The sequence below is a fragment of the Passer montanus genome, unplaced genomic scaffold, assembly GCF_014805655.1.
Source record: "Passer montanus isolate IOZ18808 unplaced genomic scaffold, ASM1480565v1 scaffold76, whole genome shotgun sequence".
NCBI lineage: Eukaryota > Metazoa > Chordata > Aves > Passeriformes > Passeridae > Passer > Passer montanus.
Window position 1 is genome coordinate 622,000 of NW_024372813.1, and position 24,415 is coordinate 646,414.

The 24,415-nt window shown below is 44.2% G+C and overlaps 1 protein-coding gene across 2 annotated transcripts in view; it reads right to left on the bottom strand.

The window, feature by feature from the left end:
• Positions 1 to 24,415, bottom strand: part of CAPN6 (calpain 6) — a 56,702-nt gene that overhangs the window by 31,669 nt on the left and 618 nt on the right. For both annotated transcript variants that reach the window (XR_005630091.1, XM_039731243.1), the window contains exons 2-3: positions 18,588 to 18,674; positions 17,613 to 17,784 (exon numbers count right to left, since the gene is read on the bottom strand). Coding sequence is in view for 1 of the 2 variants with exons in the window: in XM_039731243.1 (XP_039587177.1) it covers positions 17,613 to 17,777 (165 nt within the window). In the remaining variant the exon portion in view is untranslated. The remainder of the gene's footprint in view (positions 1 to 17,612; positions 17,785 to 18,587; positions 18,675 to 24,415) is intronic.

Below are 24,415 nucleotides of genomic sequence, written 5' to 3' on the forward strand. Positions count from 1 at the left end.
CTTAGCTCTGAACATGCATCTCCTGGTGTGAGTATTACCAATATTAATTAACTAAAAGTTATGCAGTATTGGTTAAAAATAGGGAGAAAGACATTCAAAGGGTTAATTAATTAGCTGTGTGTCTTCGCAGGAGTTAGCTGAAGCTGCACTGTAAAATAATATTATTTATTGGATGATCTTAGATGTCCAAGAAAAGGGAAAGATGATTTTTTAACAGATAAAGATCTGTCAACTGTCTTAGAGACAGACCCTAATTATTCAGAGATTATACAATGTCTATATAACAAAGATTATATAGAGATTCAGTCAAGGGAAGAAGACAGAAGAGCAGTAATTGTTTGCAACTAAGATTTTCAAAGGTTTCTGTAGTATTTAGAGCTTTTCTCCAGCACCTTTAAAGAACCCAGCCCTAGCATGACAAATAATCCACCTTTGCTTGCACATGAGGCCTGCAGAGGCAGGCACTATCAAACTGGTCTACTGATCCCAGTCACCATTCCCTTAAATTCTTTAAAGCAGGTTGATTTCTGTCAGAGCTGAGAATTGCTTCCATTTTCTTCCCTTCTCCCACCCTCACATCATCCTGAGACAACTCCTGCAGAGGCAGTGCAGGGAGCAGGGGGAAAGGCAATTCTTTCTGAACATGGATGGAAAATTCAGCTTTGGCTGCAGCTGGCACTGAACCACCCTCATCTAAAGGAGGACACCCAGTGGCCCTGGAGCTGAACAGGTAAATGGGATTGTCCATCCTATAGCAAGCCCCAGCTGTGCTGGCATGGCCACAGAAGCCCTCCCCAGAGCAGGCTGCATGCCAAGGCAATTGCAGTGAGCCCCAAGAAGCAAAAGGACCAAACCAAACTGCACTGGGTACTCCACTGCATGCAGAGCTAAAAGATTTTAAACCTTGTTGTGGTTGAAAAAAAATCTGCCTGTGGAATGGAAAAATAGAAGTGACCCCACAGGGGGCAGTTCTCAGAGAAATCTCCATCCAAAAAAACCCAGTCTCAGACGTGACCTGACTGAAACAGCCCTTGCTGAGATCAGGAGGGGGCTTTGGGCAGTGCTGCAAATCCCCAAAAGGCAGGTTTAGCCCCAGGTTTCTGTCTGTGCATCCTGAGCTCAGGATGAGCAACTCCTCTGAAAGCTCTGTGCCCAGCATCCAGCAGCATCAGCTCCTGAAAGTGAGACAATGCCCAGTGCTGCTTCAGAGAAACTGAGCAGCACAGCAGCGGGAAGAAGGGCTGCCAGAGCTCCAGCCCTGTGTGAAAGGAAACTCTGCTATTTGGGGATTGAGAAATGCTTCTTCCCCCTCCTCCCTCTCCTCTAAATCCTGTTACAAAACCAAATGCATCACAGACATTTTTATGGTGTTCTTTTTTTCCTTTCTCAGTTTGGGGCTAGTGGTGACTAATACTCAGTCCATGGGTTTCAGCCTTGCTCTGCCTATGGGCCACGTGTGTTTGGGGAGGATCTGAATCAGTGTTTTGGAAGAAAAACCCCCAAAAAATTGGAATTGGGCAACATGGTGTGTATGTTGGCTGTCTGTGTGTTTCACCTGACCCCTGGAGCAGCACGGCTGCTCTCTCCAGAATGCTGACAGGGCTGGGCAGGGCTCAGTGATGGCCCTAGGGCTGACCTCTCCTGAACCTCCTGACAAAGCCTTTGCTGAAGCTCTGCCAGTCCTCTGCCACTGCGGCCCAGAAATCACTCCAGACTGCAATGAAAGGTTTGCTGTTCTCCCAGAACCCTCAGACAAGAACAAATCACCTCTTGCTGCACCATCTGAGTTTGTGATGCTACAGAACTGCAGCACATCCACAACACCTCCAGAGAAAAGCTGCCTTCTTTGAGAAGAACACTTTGATTTTCACTGAATTTACCAGAACACAGCCTTTGCCTCCTGCCTTTTCCCCTTGGACCTGTTCCCTTCTCTAAACTCAATTTGTGTGACTTTCCCCAGCAGCAGCAATCAGAGATGCCATTCTTAGGACAGGATTCACCTCAGGCAACATCAAATTCTCTCAGCCAGATGTCCAAACTCCCCTGGAAGCAGAGCTCAGGTCCTTTCAAAGGGCAGTGCCCAGACTTTACCCTGTGTCTCTTCTGATCATATAAACCAATAGTTCACAGCAATTCCAACGCCTATGAAACTTGATTTTCAGCTATTCTAAAGCTACAGCAACTGTGACATAATGTGGAGGGAAAAAAAATTAATAAAATCCCAATTTAATCAGTTAAAAATGTATATGTTTAAACTTCCTGGGAAAAGTGATAATTTTCCATCCTAAAGGAACCATTTTGGGGTCACTAATCTGACATTTTCTTGCAAAATGCTTTTACAGGGATTTATTCTGATTTTGAGGTGGTGATGCTCCATGAAAAACATTTGAAAGAAAATCTGACTGTAGCCATGCACCAAAGCAGGGGAAATGTTTTTGCATTAAATGCAATAAAAGAGGATGGTCAGGGACAAAGCCAGTCCTTAGGGCAACTCCCTGACATCATTTCCAGAACTCCCAAACGTAGCTGAGGTCAGACATGGGCTGCAAGGCCACTCATCAGACTCAAAGGCCACCCACTGCTCAGCTCCAGCTTTTTACTGCTTCCTCAAAACATGTTTGTCTATCAAATTCTTGGACGAGCTTCCTCAGATGGGGAATAAAAACAGTAAGAAAAGGAGGTTGGAAAAAGTCACACACATTTTTTCACAGCACTGACATATTCAGCACTGGAGCAGTGTGGAATAAACTATTCCCAGGTCAGTACTCCTGACTGGGGAGGAAAATATTTGTTTGCCTGATAACGAGCATCATTTTGGCTTAGGGGCCATGATCTTGTCCAGTCTGACCTTCTGCTCTGTCTCAGGGGGCTGGCAACTGATGCAGATGGAATTCTCCATCACTGCCTTTTCTGAAGAAGGGAATTTGCTGTTTACAAAAGAGTATCAGGCAGATTTTAGCAAAGTCACATTTATTTTTTTATGACGTTGAGTATTTTGTGGCAAAACTAAAGTCAAGTCATCTAAACATTGTCTGGAGTGAAAATTCAGATTAATCTGGGAGATGATTTGTTTTTCCTGAAAGGAAATATTTCTCCCTTGCCCAGTGGCAATGCACAGACTACAAAGATTAAAAAGCATAAATCTAAACACCACCTTAAAGAGCAAAAACCCCTTTAGCAACAAGTTCCTCCTTCCCACATCCCTTTTCCAGCAGGGTTTGTTTCAGCCTAGATTCCACTATCTACCATTTATCTCAGACACTTAAGGATAAAAATCCTTTTTCCTCTTCTCCCAGGCTCCTCAACTTTTTCAGACTGCACCTTGAGGTGTTCTCCCACTTATTTTCTTCAAGCAAAAATAAGTGAATGCCTGGGATAACAGTTCAGGGCCTACCCAGTGACACCTTGCACAGAAACCTTTAGAATTGTGATCCACCCCATTCTGGACTAGATGTTTGCTTCATAACATAAAAAGAGGAACTGTAAAATGACATAAAGCCCTGAGCATAACACACAAGCTTCTTAGACTATGAGCTGTATCAAATTTTGGATTTTGAATTGGTTTTTAATAGAAATGTTGTTCTAGCCAACACAACACAACTTTGCTGAACCTATAAAGGTCAGAGTCTCTGTCCCAAAATGACACATATCAGACCTTAAATTCTAGTCTGGACATCCTTTCTGGCAAAAATCAGCCTTAGAACATGTAAACCAGAGTATTTTTCTTTTAGGAAGACAGAGGGTTCAAATTCTAAGCTATAAAAATATTGCCTCAAAAGTGACACAGCAGCATTCATTTTACCCCTGAATACTGAAAGCACTTTTATGATTCAGCCAAATCAGTGTATCATAGAATCATAAATTCACAGTAACTACCGGGAAGACTTTTATTTGCTCATTTTGAAAACAAACAGCAGCTTCTATCTCTAAAACATCTTTATAAACTTTGTCTTGGAAAGATTTCCATTTAGCAATAAAGTTACAGCATGTGAGATAAGTTTCTTCAGTTCTGAGTGATGACACTGAAAAATCCACATCAGTGACTTCCAAAGAAGAATTATTAAGCAAAAAATCACAGTTGCTGTATCTGCCAGGCAATCAAGCCCATGCTTTTCCCTCCATGTAGATGATTTTGTCTTGCACAGATGGCTATTAGAGTACTAAAATGAATAAAATATGTTTGGATAACATGCTGTTATACAAAGTGATCTTGAGGATTTCTTCTTTCCAGCCCCAAGAGAATTTCCAGGATAAACCAGCCTGACTATGCTTTAATGTCTTTACAAACTCTGCATGTCACTTTGGATATTGTTATTGTGCAACTTAAATCCTCAAACTATTGAAAAGCCAGAGGAACTTGGATGCTTTAATCACTTAAGGACTTGTGAAAATGTGGAGCTCTATCACTGTTTGAATATTCAATATGTTTCCTAGCACCATTAATGATCATTAATTTTGGATTCTCTTCTGCTTCAACCCAAAACAAAGAGTAGAGCAGATCCAGTCAGACAGATCCATGGACAAGAGCCTTTGGCTGCCTGGGAGGACTCAGCCTGTCAGGGTGGAGTCAGAATATTTACTTGGTCAGACTTTATCCCAGTTGAAGCACAGTGAGTTTCATCTTTGTGATTAAATTGTTCAGACATTTAAGAGACTTCTTGCTTGCAAAGACAGAGTAAGACATTTTTTTCTTTATTTATATTGTGCTGTTTCTTTCCATAGCTCTTTCACTGCTTGAGCTAATTTTCAATGTGATACAAATACACTGAGTTGAATTCACCACTTCATTTCAGACAAATTTCTCTGTTAAACACTAACATCAGTGCCATCACTCAGAAATTCCCCTCCTGATTTACCAGCTTAGAAATCTTTAGAATCCAAATAAGCTCCCTCCTATCTTTTGCAATAACTACTGGCAGCCACAGGAATATTCACAGTGCCCAACCTCACAGCACCTCCCAGAGAACACCAAGTGTTTGATTTGGAATTATGGATTTGAAGTCACATTCTGGGAAAAACAAAAGGGATCCAGACCTCTAGTTCCTGTTGTGTTTCAAAGCACCACAACATTTCCTCTAAAGATGAAGATTTTATATGAATATCTAGGAATTGCTGTGAGAACTGCACCATCTTTATTTAATCAGGGACTAACAGCTAAAGTGAAGTCAGTGAAAAACCTAAGGAAACATTTCTTAACTCTCAAAAGACAGGAGAAGGGCCTGTTTCTAATAATGCTGAGGTTTGTCAGTGCTGCCTTTCCCTTGTCTTACAACACAAGTATTTACAGTTCATTCAGTTTCATTATGTTCATTGGGAGTGATGTCGGTTTTTAATTTTTTGCAGATTTTGGAATGTCTGCACAAGTAGCTTAACCTGGTGTCCCTGTGTCTTCCAAGCACAGCCTCCCCCTCAGGGTCTGTATTTGCACTCCACCCAAACCCAGAGCTGTAAATCATCCTCACTTCAGCTGAACCAAGGGCTGCTGGTGCTTTATGGGTGCCAGTCCCCTCAGCCCACCTCTGTCCAGGCAGATACAGCTTTGGTTGGGCTCATGGGACACCCAGCATTTTAGGGGAATAAATGTGCTCGTTAAAACCAGGAAGGAGAAATGCCATGGTTGGATTACATCTGAAATATTTGGATTCAACTGGAGTTATTCCTCTTGCAGTGCAGACAGCAGCTGTTTGACCAGGTAGGTCACGTGCCCGAATGTGAAAAGCAGCTTTTAGACAATTGTCACTTCCGAGGAGTTTTGTTTGTGGAGAGCAGAGTCAGAGAGTGAGGGAGGAGAGGCCAGAGGACGAGGTGCTGCATTCACATCTCCATTTAGGGAGGAAAATCAGATGTCCAAGGCTTAAAGGCCCTTCTCTGAAGGGAGGAGGAAACAGATAGCAGTGCTCATGCACAACAAATGCAGCTCTGCACAAAGATGGATTATCTGTAGTTATCCTACTGACCCAGGGAGAGAAAATTTCTGATTTTTTTGTCTTTTATCAGCTCTGCACAAAAATGGATTATCTGTAGTTATCCTACTGACCCAGGGAGAGAAAATTCCTGATTTTTGTCTTTTGTCAGTCCCACAAATGCTTCCTTAAAGCTCCTGTGGTAAACTTGCAGCAGCAATAAAACTCCAAACATGCACACCAAAGCTCAGCCCATAGCTGGATCAGTGCTAAATGAGATTTAATTTTTTACTCACCATCACAGGACTGAAGATTAAGTGCAGTGTTAGGCAAAAAACCAACCCCATTTTGGTAATTATTCAGTGTATCAGACTGGAAAGCGCTGCCTCCAGACAAAAATCAGCCTCAATGTGCTTTCACAGCACAGACACTCTTTACTCAGCAGACCTTGGGGAGCCCCTTGTCCTGCCAGGTTCAGGAAGGGTCAGCTGGAGCAGGAGTGCCCAGATGGCTCCTGGACAGCTCCAGACACAGATTCCACTTCCTGATGCATGTGAGGAGCTCAAGGTGGCCTCTGCCACCTCCAACGCTGGCCAAAGCTCAGTGTAGGAACTGAAAGATTGTAAGATAATTTTAAGATTGCACTTGCTCTTAAGAAAAAGTGCATTTTTTCTGAGGAACAACATTTTGCTTTCTGAAAGCTGGAAAAAATGCAAATTCAAAATGGTTTAGCTTTTGTGATTAAGTTAGAAACATTGCCACATACAGGCAAGAAAGCAATTCTAAAAGGTTCTTTCAGCTGTGAAGGATTTTTAAAAGCTTCTTTTTAGCCAAGAAAACATACATATTTATTTAATCTTTAAATAGAATTAATCTTGAAGGAAACATACACTTGGATCACAGGAACACAGCATGAAATTCAAACAAATTACTCTGCAAATCAAAGGCAGAATGGCTTACTAAACCTCCAATTCCAGCTCATCCCAAATACCCTTTTAAATATGGAAATAATATGACAAAAGCATGCAGCTCTTCACACAGAAAGCTTTTTGGGATGGGGATGCTTTCTACTCTTGCTGAAGAGTGTTGACAGAACAATACCTCAATTTCCTTTGCAACTGGCATGTTTAGGCTGTAATTTTTGCTTCAGAGAAGTCAGACATTTAATTCTTTTGGAAGACTAAATCAATGAACTAACAATTACTGTAAGAAGACTTAAGCTAGCTGGGGATATGATCCTCAGGCTTTTTGTTTTACAGTCTCAAAATAAATTTTACCATGTCATTCTTGCCATCACCACATCGCCTCAGGACAAACAGCAACTGTTTGAGAAAGCAATTTTCATCTAATGACAACTGAACCAACTAAATGAAACCTGACATTTTAAACTTTAAAGAAACATTCAGAGCCTTGGAGTTGTACTGTTTGTGCTCTAGAAATGACATGGAGGTCGTTTAATATTTTTTTTCTTTAGAGGGAACAACCACAACAACATAAGAAAGCCTTCATCCAGTCTGAGGGAGGGAAATACAAACTGGAAAAAGTGCCAAGAGAGAAGATAACAGAATACTGGCATCTGGAGAGCTGTCTGCTTGGCAAGCATGCATGTCATTTACAAATGTTTGCCTTTAATTATAGTCCTGGTGAATAATCCCACTGAGCAAGCTGCCACTTTCCAAAGGTTGCCACTTCATCCCTTCTCCATCAATACCTACATGGAAATAAAGGGTTCCCATTGAGGGGTTTTTGTTTCCTGTCAGGATGCAGCCAGCAACAAAGGGCACAACTAAACCCAAAGAATTTTCTGACATCAGGAGTGGGATTGGGCCATCAAATTGATGTCATTGGGGTCCACTCAGTCACCAGGCTGTACTGGAGAGGTCAGACCTGCAGGATTTATGGTGCCTTGCTCATCTCTTCTTCTGGGCAAGCCCCATCTTAACAAGATTTTCCAGGCAAATAAAAATAAAATTATGGAATTCGTAGAATAAGGGTGAGCAACAGCTTGATTCTGGGAACACTTCAGCAATTCCTGAAAGAAACATGTCACAACTTCCCCAGATGGAAACATTAAGGACAAAATATTATGGGAGGAATGTTTTATCCAGTCAGAAACCAAGATGGAAACATGCCAAACAATGTTTTCATGATGCCTCCCATACTCAGCCTGTTGGGGGACAGACAAGGTGACAAACAGAACACAGCGAGATTCCTAAAGCTTTGAAAGGAGCCAGGGACCAAAAACCCTGATATTAATATTGAGGTGTACCAGCATAAATCACTGGTGGGAGTAAAAGTGAATTAAACTATGTTTATAAGTTTCTATTGTTTAGAAAAGGACACTTTCTTAAAATAACATCCCCAAGAGAACAAAACAGTATCTGTTTCAGTCTCAGTAGAGCTTCTTAAATTAAACACTCATCTCAAAAAAAAAGTGAGGCCCTCCCAGGTTCTGGAGCACCATGTGCTCCCATATTTTCATTGTTCAAATTAACACAGATTTCAAATTAACAAGATCTCTTCATGGTGTGAAGCACCCTGCCAGAGCTGGGCATCACCAGCCTGCTGCAGAAAGGTGAGGAGAGACACAAAATCCTAGAACAATGTGGAATTCCTGATCCTGTTCCTGGTGGACCTTCACGGACACAGAAATGGAATTTTATCAGCTTCTCAGGGTTCCTGGTCTAGAGGCACAGCACCTCAGCCTGGATGGGGCCTGCAGACCCTGGCCTGGGAAATGGGACCTGGACAAGGCTCACACTGCTGGACATGACCCCCAAGAGGGAATCCCAGCCCCTGCCAGCAAAAACTGCTGGGAGGGACTCAGGGAATTGAGAGAATTAATCCCTCCTGGTTTGTTTGGCTGTGTGAGAGGAGTCCTGGGGACACCACACACAGCTCTGCTCCACTTTCTGCCTCCAGGACAAAAACAGCTGGGAAAGAAAGTGCTTAACAACACACCTGCAACAACCTTTTGTGTCTGGTGGCTGCTCAGCCCAGTCACTTCTCCTTGGACCCATCCTCTTTCCCATCATTACTCTTAGCACAAAAAAAAAAAAAAAAAAATTTTCTTTGTAAAGCTACCAGCATTGAAATTCTACAGCACAAATTCTGGGGCTCTGCCTACTCTTAGCACAAAAAAAAAAATATATATATTTTTCTTGTAAAGCTACCACCATTGAAATTCTACAGCACAGATTCTGGGGCTGCTTGCCTTCCAAATGCTTCAGGTTTGTCCTGGGGTGACAAAGCAAGTTCAAAGCTCTGCTTCACCCCTCAGCATCCTGCTTCCCAAGCCCCTGCCCATTCATGTACACACATCCATGTGCACATCTCCATTTAAACACATCCCTGCCTGCCTGCTCTGGGTTCAAGCCCTCACAGCTCACCATCCAGGCTTCATTTTCGTGGTGGAAATTGGGTTGGTCTCATCACAGACAGAAATGCTGTTGCAAATGAATCAAGATTTCAGCTTGCTGGGGGGTTACGTTGTGAAATTGATAATTGTATGGGAAGCTTATATTGTTTAATTTAAAATTCTCTAGCAAAATGCAATCCAATATGAAATATTTGCTGTTAACAGGATTTTCTCAGGGTCCAATGCCCATCAGATTTCCAGAGACAAGCCTGTTAATTATTACTTTGAGGCTTTGGTGACAAAGGTTACTTTAGAATAATAATAGGCCAAACCTGCAGACAAAGTCAACACACATTTTCCAGTTTGTCTGGTGACAGCAGAACACCTGCAGAAGCTGAGGCAGGGCTTGCAGCAGAGATGTCATAGCCACTGAGAAAGGATCAGTGTCACATTGAACATGAATCAGCACAGTGGCTTTTCTTTGTAAAGCTACCAGCATTGAAATTCTACAGCACAAATTCTGGGGCTCTGCCTGCTTTTCAAATGCCTCAGGTTTGCCCTGGGGTGACAAAGCAAGTTCAAAGCTCTGCTTCACCCCTCAGCATCCTGCTTCCCAAGCCCCTGCCCATTCATGTACACACATCCATGTGCACATCTCCATTTAAACACATCCCTGCCTGCCTGCTCTGGGTTCAAGCCCTCACAGCTCACCATCCAGGCTTCATTTTCGTGGTGGAAATTGGGTTGGTCTCATCACAGACAGAAATGCTGTTGCAAATGAATCAAGATTTCAGCTTGCTGGGGGGTTACGTTGTGAAATTGATAATTGTATGGGAAGCTTATATTGTTTAATTTAAAATTCTCTAGCAAAATGCAATCCAATATGAAATATTTGCTGTTAACAGGATTTTCTCAGGGTCCAATGCCCATCAGATTTCCAGAGACAAGCCTGTTAATTATTACTTTGAGGCTTTGGTGACAAAGGTTACTTTAGAATAATAATAGGCCAAACCTGCAGACAAAGTCAACACACATTTTCCAGTTTGTCTGGTGACAGCAGAACACCTGCAGAAGCTGAGGCAGGGCTTGCAGCAGAGATGTCATAGCCACTGAGAAAGGATCAGTGTCACGTTGAACATGAATCAGCACAGTGGCCATGGTGTGGGCATTTCAGTCTCCTTTTCCTGGGATAAATTTCCTCAACTGACTATTCAGTATTTTTCTATATTCAACAAGGTATATTTTGTGGCAGCTGTCTGTTCTGCTGTGGCAATAAAGGCCCCCTTTGCACTGCAGGCAAAGAGAAAAGATTAGCTAACAAACACATAAATTATAATATCAGCCTGGAAGACAGGAGACTCCTTTGGAGTTTTCCTGGTTCCTCAGGAGGCTGCTCTCAGATGTTGTGAGCTGTCAAGCACATGTTTTACATGCCTGATGTAACAAAAATCCTCCTGTTTGGTTCTTCCTTTTCCATCCAGCTATGAAAAAAAATCCCAAATGAACCTCCCAGTTGTGAAACACACAAACACACTCCCCAAAAAAATCCACCTTTGCCATTTCTCAGCCAAGAAAGGGCAATGGTCTGTAGGAAACAGCTGCCTGCAGCTCCCTACCTTCACCTGCCAGGATACTAGTAGGTGCCACATCTTCTTTTTCACATGTTCAGTGAAAAAAATAAAACAACCCACCTCAAAACCTTAGGAGAAAATAGTAATGGGAGAAGGGCAAAAAATGAAACAAAGCCCATGATGTTTTCAGTGAATTGTTTGGCTGGACACCATCGGAACATGTTGTTCTAAGTACCTTAAATCACCAACAAGGGACAGCCCTTCAGGGCTGAAAAATGTTTCCTTGCCTCCAAGAAAAAAATTCCGATAAATATTTCAGCTTTATTAGCACATTTGGGGAAAAGTTACAACATTAAAATTAAAACCAAAAAGTATTTTGGCTCAGTATTTTCCCCCCACAAAGAAAGCCACTATTTCTCCCTTCCATTCTTAAAAAATATGTGTGCTCCTCAAAAAGATCAATTCCTTGGAACAGCTGGGACTGGTCTTAACTTCAAAATTCTTACAAGATTGTATTAGGGTAGCACAAATAATGACAATGTTATTCTATCATGATGTGCTCTATGAGAACTTCCATTCTTCATTGGTAAAATGAGAATTCCAGTTCCAAGGGATTCCAGTTACTTTTTTGATCTCTGTAGATCAATGCATGCTATATGTATTTGAGTTATTAGAACTCTTATTTAGATTACATTTAGATTTCAACATCCCTTACAAAATTCTGGCTGCTTAGTGCTTTAGAAAGTTTTGAATTTCAGTGAATTCCCATAAATTGTGATATGGTGCATGAAATACATCTCTTCTGTCCCATCACTCCAGGGCAAAACTAGGCAGCCACACTTCTCTTGAAAATGACATTACTTTTCCAGCTGCTGGTGAAAACGACCCAAATCAACTGATTTCACCAAATAAAACAAGAAAGCAGATTCTGAACCCAGCTGATCCAGAATTGCAGCCATACAGGAAGGGTAAGACTTGTTTTGACCTGGATTTGAAAGACCTTGCCTTCCACTTTTGGACACCTCCCCCTAGGAGCCCAGCTCCCTGGGATCTTGGTAATCCCTGCATTTCCAGTCTGTGGATCTCCAGGATGCAAGAACAGCAATAGCTGCACACAAGATCACTCACTCCACCAAGTCCACCCTCATTAAACAAATAAAGCTCCCGAGGCAGATTTTTAGTCGCTCCAACAAAAACTCCCAAGGCTCGGGAGCCAAGTGCCAGCACTAATTTTACCCTTCAAGAAGCCCAGAGCACGATGAAGCCCTGCCCACGCCGGCATCTCAGAGGGGCGGCAGCTCATTGTTCTACCCCCAACACCCCTCCCCTCCCAGCTCAAAATTAATCCTAACAACGTGAAGACAATCCGACTTAATTGCAGCTGCATCATCTCCTGCAGGATGCCGCTGCCAACGCTGCCCTTCGAATGCGCAGTTGCCAGGGCAACGGGCGCGAAGAGGATGCTTTTGTGCTGCCACTTGCATCCTCGGGAGCCGTGCCAAGCTCGCAGCTCCCGCAGCTGGGATGGGGTGGGATTAACGCCTTCCTCCCCGGGAGCCGCCTGTCCTTCCTGCACATCCACACTCGTGCGACAGGGACAGATGGCTGCAGCTCGGCTCCACAGCCCCCGGCACCCAGGGTGCTGGAGCAGCTCCCCAGAAACGTGCAGCAGTGCCAGACTCTGGTGGCAGGAGCTTTGGGGTACGTGGTTTGTCCTCAATGAGGAAAGAAAAGATACTTCACCGTCATTTAGGAATTATTTTCTTCTGGTGGTTTCCCATCTGCCTCTTGTTGTCCCCTCACCCAGCCCCTCTGCACTAGCAGAAGACTGCACCATGTCTGGAGGACTACATGGTCCCTGCCTCCACAATTTTAACCTAAAAAACATGATTAATGTGTGCAGAAACGTCCCCATCAATCTGTGATTATCTTCCAGGGCAGACTGCTTCCCAGAGCTTAGCTCTTAACAGCTTTCCTATTTCTTTAAGATGAAGGGTTTAAACTTAGGTCAAGCCTGCTTTGCCTATGACCTTTTATACCACTTTTGAGTCTGCAAGGCTTAAACCTTCTATAAAAATTAAGGTGCACTGCAATAATTCTCTTTATATACACACACATGCAGTTAACAAAGAAATATCTGACTTTAAGTTTTTCCACAGATAATGAGCTGTAGCTGAAGATCATGAGCTAAATCTGCTTTTAATGGCAAGGAAAACTATTTGCAACAATAGCAAACAGCCTCCCTGCTAGTGCACTCACAACTAATTACAGCACACAAAAATGCCTGTTGAAATGATCACCAGTGTCATCTAGGAAGTCCTAAAATCCTCCAGCAGCCCTGTACAGCTACACTTATGGAGTGAATGTCTGAAAGTCATCCACTGAAGGATGCTGGACTGTCTGGAGGACAACATCCACGGTGTTGAGATCCAGGATGTGACAGACACACAGGGAAAAGAAGCCAGTTCAGGACTGATTTCATCTTAGTGCAAAGCTGAGTCTTTCACAGCCCTTTGCTGCTACAAACAGGTCCCAGAGAAGCCCAGCAAACAAGCAAACCACAAGGCACTGGCTCACACAGCCTCCAGCCTGAACCACCTTTGTGTCCCCAGCTGTGCTTGAGGCACATGAAAGGACTTGTGAGCTCCCTCAAAGCTCAGCACCTTTTGAAACACATTTCCTCACCTCCCAGATGCCACATGTGCCATTATTTCCAGTGCAAACACAAATGTCAGCACACAGAGCTTTACAGCTTCTGTTTACCTACACTTGAACAAGAGTCAATAACCACCAACAGCAGAGAAATGTGAACAATTCTGGGATAGGCAGGGAAACAGAAGCCCAAACTTCATCTGTTTCAGTACATGTAGCCTTTGCAGAATAAGTAATTTTTTCAGGAAAATAATAATTATATCATGCAAAGCTTTAAGGGTGAGGAGGAGAGGTGGGGAAGGACCCCTATTCTAATTAAGCAAGATGATTGCTGTTGCTCCATATTTTTAACTGGGAAAAAAGGGGGCTGAAGGAATTAAAAAGGCACATTCAGATGTGAAAAAGTGATCATTTCACCATGAGCCACACTCCAGAAGGGTGTTGGGGCATGGAGGGGCGATCTGGCAGACCAGGTAAGTGCCACTGTTCACGGGGGCTGGCACAAGCCCATCACTTTGTCACACAGAAGGCAGCAGTGCAGCTGCTCTGAGAGGAGTGCACATCACTGCCATGCAGCTGATGGCATTCCCCTTTAATATCCACTCTCCTCCAGCTCTGGATTCCCCCCAGGCCCCATCCTGGCAGATATCCCAGGGTGTGATGAGCTGTCACTCCTCTGCATGCCCTGAAACTGCTCTTGCAGTGGTCATGCAACTGCTCAAAGCCTGACACAGTGCCAGGACACCTCCCTGTCCTGCCGGCTCCACACGAGTCCCAAACACAAGCAGATGTCTCTGGTCTTGTTCAAACTGGAAAACAGGGTCAGACTGCAGTGACACAGCCACAGTGGAGTCAGAGGAATTAAATGATGAGGAGCATTACATCTGAGGGACATTTAACCTGACAGCCAAATCTTTCACGACCCTCATTCCATGAAATTTATGACAAGTGGGTTACTGTTGAATATTCTGGAGGACACTGTCACTGTGGAATAAAGAATATTAATACAAAATCCGGAAAGCTCACCCAGACTAAGTGCCCACACAGGGATTTTCCCCAGGCTTCCTCTGTCTTCCAAATGAGAGCAAAATCTTAAATAGGTAACAAGGTAGGGGAGGGTTTAGGGTTTCAATCAGCACTTGTAAATATGAAGATGTTTCAGCTCCTGAGACAATGGATCATTTTCCACCAGAAGCAAACAAAAGCTGCTGCTGCCTGCAGTAAACACATGAAGGTGCAGAAGTCAGAGCTCCTGAATTCCCTGGCAGCAGAGAATAAAGGTTGGATAAATCACCAACCTGCTCATCCCACACACCCCAATTTGGGAAGTAGGGAGACACTTGTCCCATCTATTCTTATCACTGGATCATTCCAGAACACAGTACTGCCTTATTTCCTGGACTTTTCCTTTGCATGGTGATAACCACTCTGAAAAGGCTGGAAAACTGGTGGGAAGAGTGGAGAATGGGGCCCATGGCATGCACTATTTCCAGGAAAAAGGGCACTGCAGATGCAACTCCCCACCTTCAGCCAGGTATCTGACCTTTGGAGTTAATGGGAATTTAATCAAACAGAGCAGTGTCCCTCAGTGGGCTGGGACACAGGAGGGGTTTCTGGGGAAGCAGAGTAGCAGCTCTGTCTCACGGTGTCTTTCTGTGCTGTTTTCCTGGACACAGACCAGCTCTGTCTTCCCAGAACATCAGGGTGCAATCACAGCCCTCTCATAAAGAGAAGATGCAGATGAAAGCAGAATCAGGGCTCAAAAACACAGGGTCAAGCAGGGAAACCAGGAAAGCACATGATAAGAGTCTCATTCTGTAGGATCAGACTATTTTCCTTTGTGAATAACTAAGGAACACTGTTTATCTCTGAAGCAAGCTTACCCACTCTTTCCTCACATGCCTGCCTGCCCTGCTTGGGGGATCACTGCTGTTTGTTTAACACTGACAACGATGTCCTTGAGATTCCATCCTTTTTTGCAGGGTCAATGAAAGAGTTCACACAAACCCAGGTTTAGTTAAAAATAAGACAAAGTATCCATTCAGCAGCGGCAGGAATTCCTGGATATTTTCATCCCATTCTGAGCAGGACCACACAGAGGCAGTGTTAACCGGGACAGGTGGCCAAGGACATCCCCTCTTGACAGGACACAGCTGCCCCCAGCCCCACGTCAGCCTGGCAAGGGAGGAAACACCAGGGAAATCACAGGAAAAGAGCAGGATGATGCTAATATCAGTGGGCAGAAAGAATGTCCACTAACCAGAGGGAATATTTCTTACTCTTTTTCCCAACAAACCAGCAGGTTTTCCCACAGGGGATCTCCCCAGGAGGCTTCCTGCATGAGGCTGAGGGGCTCTGGAAGATGCTGCACCTTTGAAATGGTCGTGCTCAGCTCAGCTGCTGTTTCACAGGTTTATCTCAAAGGAACTGGGGTATTAGCAGAGCCCAATGTTCTGAAACACCAGCAAAGGATTCACACACAGGAGAGGTTTAGATTAGATATAAGGAGAAATTTCATTACCAAAAGGGTTGTCAAGCACTGGAACTGACTGCAATTGGACATAGCTTAGTAGTGGACTCAGCAGTGTCAGGGTAAGTGTTGGATTCAATGATCTTAGAAGGCTTTGTCAACCTGGAAGATTCTATGGTTCTGTGTTGTTGGCATCAACACCAGAATTCACCCTTCTGGCTGGCAGAGGCCAGGACTGGTGGGATATGGTTCAACATCTCAGGAGGGTCAGGTCAATCTGTGCTTGGTTTTATGATAAATGATAATAAAATCTATGTAACATTAACTAACATGTGAGGTTTCCTACATTAACATCATGTTTAATGGGTAATAATAGAATGCAAAGCTAATCAGACTTCAAACTACTGACCACCACCTTGAACAAAGTCATAGGCATGAGAATGGCCCAAAATGGCATCCTTGGCTAGAGTTTAGCTCTTGCTTCACATCTTTGATGAAGAACAAACACTCTTCCTGACCTCACTGTTAATGGTTGCACAGTATTTTCTCTTCTAGGAGGGGATGAAAGACTCCAATAAACAGGAAAGTGCTCAGAAATAAAAATAAACCCACAGACTTTGGAATGTCTTCTTTTTCTTTCCCAAATTACTTCTCCCCATTTTTCAGTCTCATGTCTTACTTGGAAAGCTGAAATGAGAAGCAGGAAAGCAACCCTTTGACTGCTCACTAAAATTCCAGTAGAGAAGCTGTTGTGAGGAATGAGCACCACCAGGAAAGAAGAAGAGAAGCAAAAAAGAGAAGCAGCCTCAGGCCATCCTGGCAAAGAGAGCCCAGCCTTGGTCAGCCTCATCTGCTGTCCCCTGTCACAGAGGACACAGAACAGCACCAGCTGTATGTGAAGGACATCACATTGGCATTGTGTTTTCTAAGGAAAGACACCCAAGTCTGTGCTTCCAGAAGATTAACTCCAACCCCAAAAGTGGACATGGGTGAAGTCAAGGAGTGATTCATCATGCTTAAGGGCAAAAACACTGCCTGCATCTGGCTGGAGGCTTCCACTGGCCTCTCCATTACACTTGTCACAGTAAGAGAACAGATGACACTGATGGAAAGCCAGACTGGGAATGGGTTTGTGTTCTTCTGAATTGTTTGCTTATGGCTGTGAGCTGATTTAAGAATACATGTGAAGCGTAAAACCTCAGAGCAAACCAATTAATTGACCATGGATATAGGTATTAATGATTTGTAATTCCTACTACATTAGTTCCCATTCAAAGCAAATTAGATATTTGTTTTCCTATTAAGGTGCCAGTAAAAGTGGCAAATAGACACAAGCATTCTGCGTTGCTTACAGATAATAGCTGTTCATTTGGCACAGAAGGTCACTGGTGGGTAATTGAGGTTTTACACAAGTCAGAGACAAAATCCACTGTAAATTCAGCACAGCCATGCAGAGACCAGAGCTGGCATCAACCAATAAAGGAGAACTCTCCACTCTCTCTGTAGAACTTGCTGCTAAGGCTTCACCAGAACCAAACCGAAACAGCTGAGGGAGAGGGTGGCAGCTCAGAACAGAACAAAGCTGTGCTCAGACACCTCTTGGTGGAAGTGTCTCTGCTGGAGGAGCCAGCAGGAGTGCAAACACATCCACCCTTTACCTTTGGCCGCTTCCATTCCACTTTCCCTTTTGCTGCTGAGTCGTAGTAAAGGGATTCATCTGAGGCTGGAAACTCAGGGTCCTCAAAGAGGATCCCCTGCTGCAGGCACTGCCCCTTCAGCTCGTGGTACCTCTGGTCTCGGAAGAGCTGCACTGATGAGGACATCTTCTGTCTACATAAGATCAACATTGGACAAACCATGAAGACTCTTGAAAGTCCATAGGTGATACCACTCCCTGGTCTTGAACAAGAGAGCATGCAACTTGTTCTAAATGAGGGGACTGATTTATTTATAATAAAACAAAAAGCCCCAGATTATAAATTAGATTAGATTAAAGACTGGGAAAGTATAAACACAGGAAGATCCTACAGATAAGGATCATATTTTTGTCTGAACAGAATTCTTATCAGGAAAGAGCCCAGGCCAGGCACAAACTCAACATTTTGATTTGTCTAATTGATTGGAAAGGTAGCAGAGTGAGGCTTGGCTCTCAGTCTGCACCATGTGTGAAGGGCTGGGCCATCTTTCTGTCCTACATTCTTCTTCTGGCCACTAAAGCTTGAATGATCTTCTTCAGATTTCATGCCTAAAAAAACCAAAACGAGATTTCCACATTTCTCCATCTTAATGTAAGTGACAATGCTTTGGCTTGTACTATTGTCTTTGAACTTTATGTTACATTTCAGGGAACAGATTTCCCAGAAGGAGAAAATATTTGCAAATAATTGATGAGAACTAAAAGTATTTTAAAAAAAGCACAACAACAACAAAAAACCCAAACAATGTATTCCCAGAATCCTGACTATCAAACTTGGCAGGTTTATGGTCGCACCCACAGAGCTCAAATAAATAGCTTTAAAACATTTTACAAATGAGTAATCAATTACAGAAATCACTGATAGTTTGAAATTTGGAGGACATGAGGGATGCTACCTCTGCTTCATGAGAGAGAGTGATGAGAGATCTGAACTTACCCTGTTTGGAGGGGTCCTGTGTGTCAGTTCCTTTCCTCTTCCTTCTGGACACAGGTTGGAATTTGAGATGTATCTCCCCTCCTTTGCCTACAGCAATAAAGACAAATGCAGGCTGAATTAACCAACATCCTGCTCTGGAGCATGGCACCACGTGGTCCTGGCAGCCACCCGCTGTGTCCAGCTGCAGGGAGCTCAGCTGCTGCTCCTTGAGCCACCTGCAGCACAAATTGGATGAGATTCCACAAATCTGCAGGAAACTAAACCAAGCTTTTGCAGGTGGGCAAGTGAGCACAGTGAGAGAAATACAGAAGAGTAATGAGGAACACTTGGAAATGGCAAATTTATCATGGTCTTTGTTCTTGTGAGTGAAACCTGTTTGTGGCTGCCCCTGGATCCCTGGAAGTGTCCAAGGCCAGAATGGATGGAGCTTGGAGCAACCTGGGATAGTGGAAGGTGTCCCTGCCCATGGCAGAGGGTGGGACTGGATGGGCTTTAAGATCCCTCCCCATCAAAGCCATTTTGTGATTCTATTCCTTTCTGGTTAGTTATCTCCCTCAAAAAAAGTCTCAAGGCCTCTCACTTGGCATGTGGCCTCCCAAGACAGGGCAAATAGATTTGCTTCCCCCCCACAAACCAGTTCTTCAAATTCAAGTGTAGAACAACTTGTCAATTTTACAGAGGTACCTCAGAGACCACAACAAAACAGTCTGACTAATTTGGGTGGGATATAGATTATTTCATGATAACTGGCATTCTTGATCATTAAAAATTCCCCATGAGCTATCTAACATTCTAATCCGAGTCTATTTGTTTTTAAAATAGCCCCTGGGTGATGAGGTTTCTGTCGCTGCCTAATTCATTGAGACAGGTCTTTCATGACCTCACTCCCCTGCCCTTTCTCCCCACCTATCTGCCAGACAGGAACATGAGACCTTCCAGGATTAATGCTCCATTCCACAACAGCCCGGAATGTTCTGTGGCAATGCACAGAAGGGGGTGATAAAGCACTGCCAGCCTCGCCCTGGGCTGCCAGGCAGTGCTCAGCAAGGGAAACACCAACAAGGAGGAGGTTTCTCCTGCCAGTCTCTTCTCCTGCCCCTCTCCAGGCTCCCTGTGACATCTGCAGTGTGTTTTTGGGGCTCAGGCTCCCAGGGCTGCTCTCCTGGCTGCTGAATGTTTCACTCCCACCCAGGAGGCACAGAACTGATGTCCCATCACCATCTGGAGAACCAGGAGGAACCCACTTTCACAGGAAACCAGAGATGCCCATTTTAAACTCAATAAAAACATCTCTTTTTCGTTGGAAAGCCCTCCATCAAGAATATCAGTGCAGCTTCTGTACAACAGCCTGGTGGTTTGAGTGCTGAGGATGGAGCCCACCTCTCCTGGAGTGTTCACCTACCAGGACATGGCCTGAGGCAGACCTGGCTCCCATTCCAAGGTTTATTTTTGAAGCAGCTCCCAGTTTTTTGACCCTCAGTTGATGACTGAAGCTCCCAAACTAAGAAGCACACTCCTTCCTCCGTTCTCCAGCTGGGGCACAGGGCAGCAGAGCATCCCCTGCTGCACAGCCACAGCTCTACCCTGGCTCAGCTGGCACTCCAGCCTTGCAGTGCTGAGGAAACACTGCAGGGCTTGGCAGCTGCTCTGCCAGGGCTGCCTGCTGTGCCATGTGATACAGAATGAGCTCTGCACAGTGGACTATGAAATACAGTCCTAAAAATACTGCACCCCAGCTAGAGACACTCTGTCGCTCTGCAGAGAGAAGGGACCAGTGCAGGGGAGGGACAGAGGAGAAAAGAAGGGAGAATAAATGTTGAAGAGCCCTACAGGTCACACAATCCCCTGGGCTATCAGCAGAAATACAGGGGTCTCACCTCACTGAGCTTTCAACTGCTCATCTTTTAAGTCTTTCTCTGCCCCTCTGTTTTTCCAGGGAGTTTCCCATTCTGATTAGAAAAAGGGTTTCAGCAGAAGAGTGGAGTTGGTGCAGAGTCCCCTCTTCAGCCTGACCACAGAACAATCTCAGTTTTACTTACAGTTTATTTTCAGAGATGATTCCTCTGCCAGAGCCAGCCCGAGCACAGCTAAATCACATTCAGTCCTGGGCAAATACCAGCTCCTGGCCTTAGCAGCAGCAATTAATTAAAGGGACATTCACTTGAAATCCAGGTATTCCCCAGAGCATTAACATAAGCTTAGAGTGTTAAACTACCCAACAGTGTTTCTTTACACTCACATTTCCCTGTCCTAACCTTTCTCTGCCCCATCTGCTACACAGGAGATCCACAAGAGACAGGTGTGTGAGGGAGAACTACACCCTCCTTATCCTTGAAATCATACAATAAACACACAAACCTGAACAGAATTCACCTGCTCTCATACCAGTTTGGTTACTTTGTGTGACCAAGGCAGAGCAGTTAGTGCAGCTGCTAAGCCCAGCCATCCCTCCCACTCCCATCCCAGCCCAAGGGGTGCAGGGACAGCAGGGCTGGGTTTTTCCTAACCAAACCCAGCACTTTCAGCCCCAGAGGCCAAGCAGCTGCAGAGGGTCCTCGGTGCCAGATGAAACTCCTCTGCAAGGAGGAGGCTTGATGTGTTGTAACACATAAATTCTGTAACACGCCCCACTTTGCTGTTCCAGCTGCAGGACTCCAAGGAATTTCCATGCACAGCACCAGGACTAAAAGGGCAAAGTGCATTTCCAGGCAGGATTTAAGGCCACAGTTGGACACAACTTTGAAAATGAAACTGCTTCTTCCAGAAGTGAATCCTGAGTTCAGGCCCACATTCCTGCTGGTTCAGGAGCCCCTGACTGGGAAGGCCATGGAGGGATGCCAGAAATGATGCACACAGCATATTCCATGCTCTGGGATAGCCTCCCAGGCTGAGAGAGCTGGGGTGCCTCAGCCTGCAGAAGAGAAGGCTCCAGGGAAACCTTAGAGCAGCCTTTCAGTTCCAAAAGGGATTTTATTAAAAAAGAGGGAGAACAACTTTTTCATGGGCAGACAGGGACGGGACACGGGAAAGTGGTTTTAAATTGAAAGAGGGGAGGTTTAGATTAGGATACCAGGAAGAAATTCTTTCCTGAGAACTGGCACAGGTTGCCCAGAGAAGCTGTGGTCTCTCCATCCCAGGAAGTGTTCAAGGGCAGGCTGGATTGGACTTTGAGCAGCCTGGAAGATATCCCTGCCCAGAGTGCTGGGATGAGATAAGCTTTCCAACCCAAACCATTCTGTAATTGTGTGAACCCAGTTTGAAGATTATTGTCCATTTCAGGTACCAAGTTGTCACCTGAGCAGGACTAACAGCCACCCCTGGTTCTCAGGTTTCTCTTTTGTACCTGCAGTCGTGTGCCTGTCTTGACAGCACACAAAAACCTCCCAGCTCAGCACTGACTCCTCACCAAACCTCAAAGCCACTGTTTGGACTACGAGAGCAAAACAGGGACTCAAGTATTTCACTGTTTGCAAACATAGTTTTGTATTTTCCCAAACATCTCTCTCCACAGTTTGCTTCAGAACAATCAAACCAGTGAGTGCCTCCAAAAAAGCAGCCCTGCAGCCAAAAGCTTTAAATTACTCTGAACTGGTTTTCTGTAAAACTAATTAAAGGAACTTCCAGGCGTCCAGCTGGAAAAGGTTATTGCTCTTTCTTGCTGTGCAGAGTGATCACAGGTCCTTACAACACAATGACTTTGCAAATCTGTATTAAGTGCAGGGGAACTTAAAGCAGTTGAAAATCTTCCACTTCATAAACACTGGTTTCACGATCTTGGCTGTTCCACTGCTACTGCTGCAGTAGAAGCATGTCTCCTGGAGCAATTTACTCATTCAAACTCTTTAAACAGCTCAAGTCATTAACTGGGAGGCTTTATGTTGGACTGGATCTCCTCTCTTCCTCTGCGTAAGCCAATAAAAATGTATAAAGTCATTGTTAAGTCTGGGTTGTATGGATGTGCAATTGCATTAGTAGGAATATATTCAATGTTGACCAAATTTGCTGCACAGGATAATTTAATAGCATCCTGTCCAGTATTAATGACTGTGATCCAGGGTTCTCAGTAGTTCTGGATGGCAGTGCTCTCCCTGACTGGGTGAAATACCAGTTACTTGTGTGCTCTGGGGATGCCGTGATTATTAATGATTATTAATGATACTTCTTTCATCCAGTATTTGGATTTTCCAACAAAATAAGGTAAGTTGGACTATTTTATAGCCTCTGTAACTCAGGAATTTTATAGGTGTATAAAGAAGGTTTCTCTGTTAGCTCCGCTCAAGAATTAGCTATGGGAAGGAGACACAAGCATTTGCCTTCTTGCAGAAACAGGACAGTGCCAACCTTGTTCTGCTGGGCAGTTTTGCCACAAAATCGAGAAAGAAAACCACATATTTTCATTTGGGAGTATCCCAACCCATATCCTATCACTTCTGAGCAGGAATGTGGGGGAGAGCCACTGGACAGCCCACAAGCTGTTTGCTTTCACAGACAGCAGCACAGCCTGGCAGAATCAACAGGCTATAAACCAAAGTTTTTCCACAATAAAATTAATTACAACACTTGAACTGCAACAGCACGGTGCTTAACCAGGTTTTTCTTTCATGTCTCACTGGGATAGGAGGGGTTCTGTGGTACTTCAGCTGGGATCAGAATTCAGATTGCACTGCAGAGGGTGGGTGCTGGGTCAGGACCAAGCCTGACGTTCCCTAAGCCCAGGAGTGGAGCAGGAGTTCTGCCAAGAACCTGCTGCTGATTTTCTCAGCTTGTTCTCTCTCCATCTCACCAGTTCCCGGTGAGATAAAGTGCAAACTCATTCTGACCCCTCAGGATGGGAGTGCAGAAGCAAACAGCTGCTGAGGAAAGCTGCCCCTGCAGGTGACTGTGCCCAAGGGGGAACAGCTGCTTCTGGCATGAGCAGAAACACCCCAAATTTGTAGGGCTGGCTCATGGTCAGGGGTGTGTGGGATCTTTTCAGCTTGAGAACTGAGTGAATTGAATATACACCTGTGATTGTTCAGCAGTACAATGCTGATTTCATGGTCAAAACCACTCAAAGTCCTGGCAGAACACACTCAGGGAGGATAAACTCTGGCTGGACTCCCTCTCTCCCCTCCTTGCCTTTCCCATGGGAGTTTATCCCCCGTGAAACACTTTTAACTGTTCTCTCTCCTCAGGCAAGGGCAAAGATTTAAAAAGCAATGGCATTAGCAGCAGAGCAGACTTTGCCTCCACCTGACTTCCAGGTGAAACCTTCAAAAAAATCCTGAAATTCTTGAAGATCATTGCAAGCAGAGACAAAACCCATGGCTCCTTTCAGGATTTTCCAAAGTGCAAAGGTGTCCTCATGTTTTAAGAAATCTTGCCCTTCAGTGGCTTCCAGGACAGCCTCAAAATCAGACACGCTTTCAGTTAACATCAGAGAGGTACAATTCCAGTTAGATTCTTTTAAAAATCTTTTAGTAGAGTAGATGGCAATTGTTACAATTAACATTAATCCAGTCAAGTGATCTATAAAAAGCTCTGAAGAAAACGCAAACAGCATTGTCACTTAATTCATTCAAGCCAAGGTTTTGTGCTGAAACCACGGGAAACAGCTTTCTTCAGAATTCCAGTACCTCTCCATTCTGCCTTTTATGAAAAGTTAGTTTAAATAAAGAGGGTAAAAAGAGATTGAAAATTAATCAGTAACTCCTTATCAGGCCACTCTATTATTTTATATATCCACTTATCAATTATTTCAGATACAGTACAAAAATTTCTCCTTCACAAGAACAGTGAAATAAAGTAAAAAAAAAAACCCAAACCCCTTGAATTTCACAGTGAAAGAA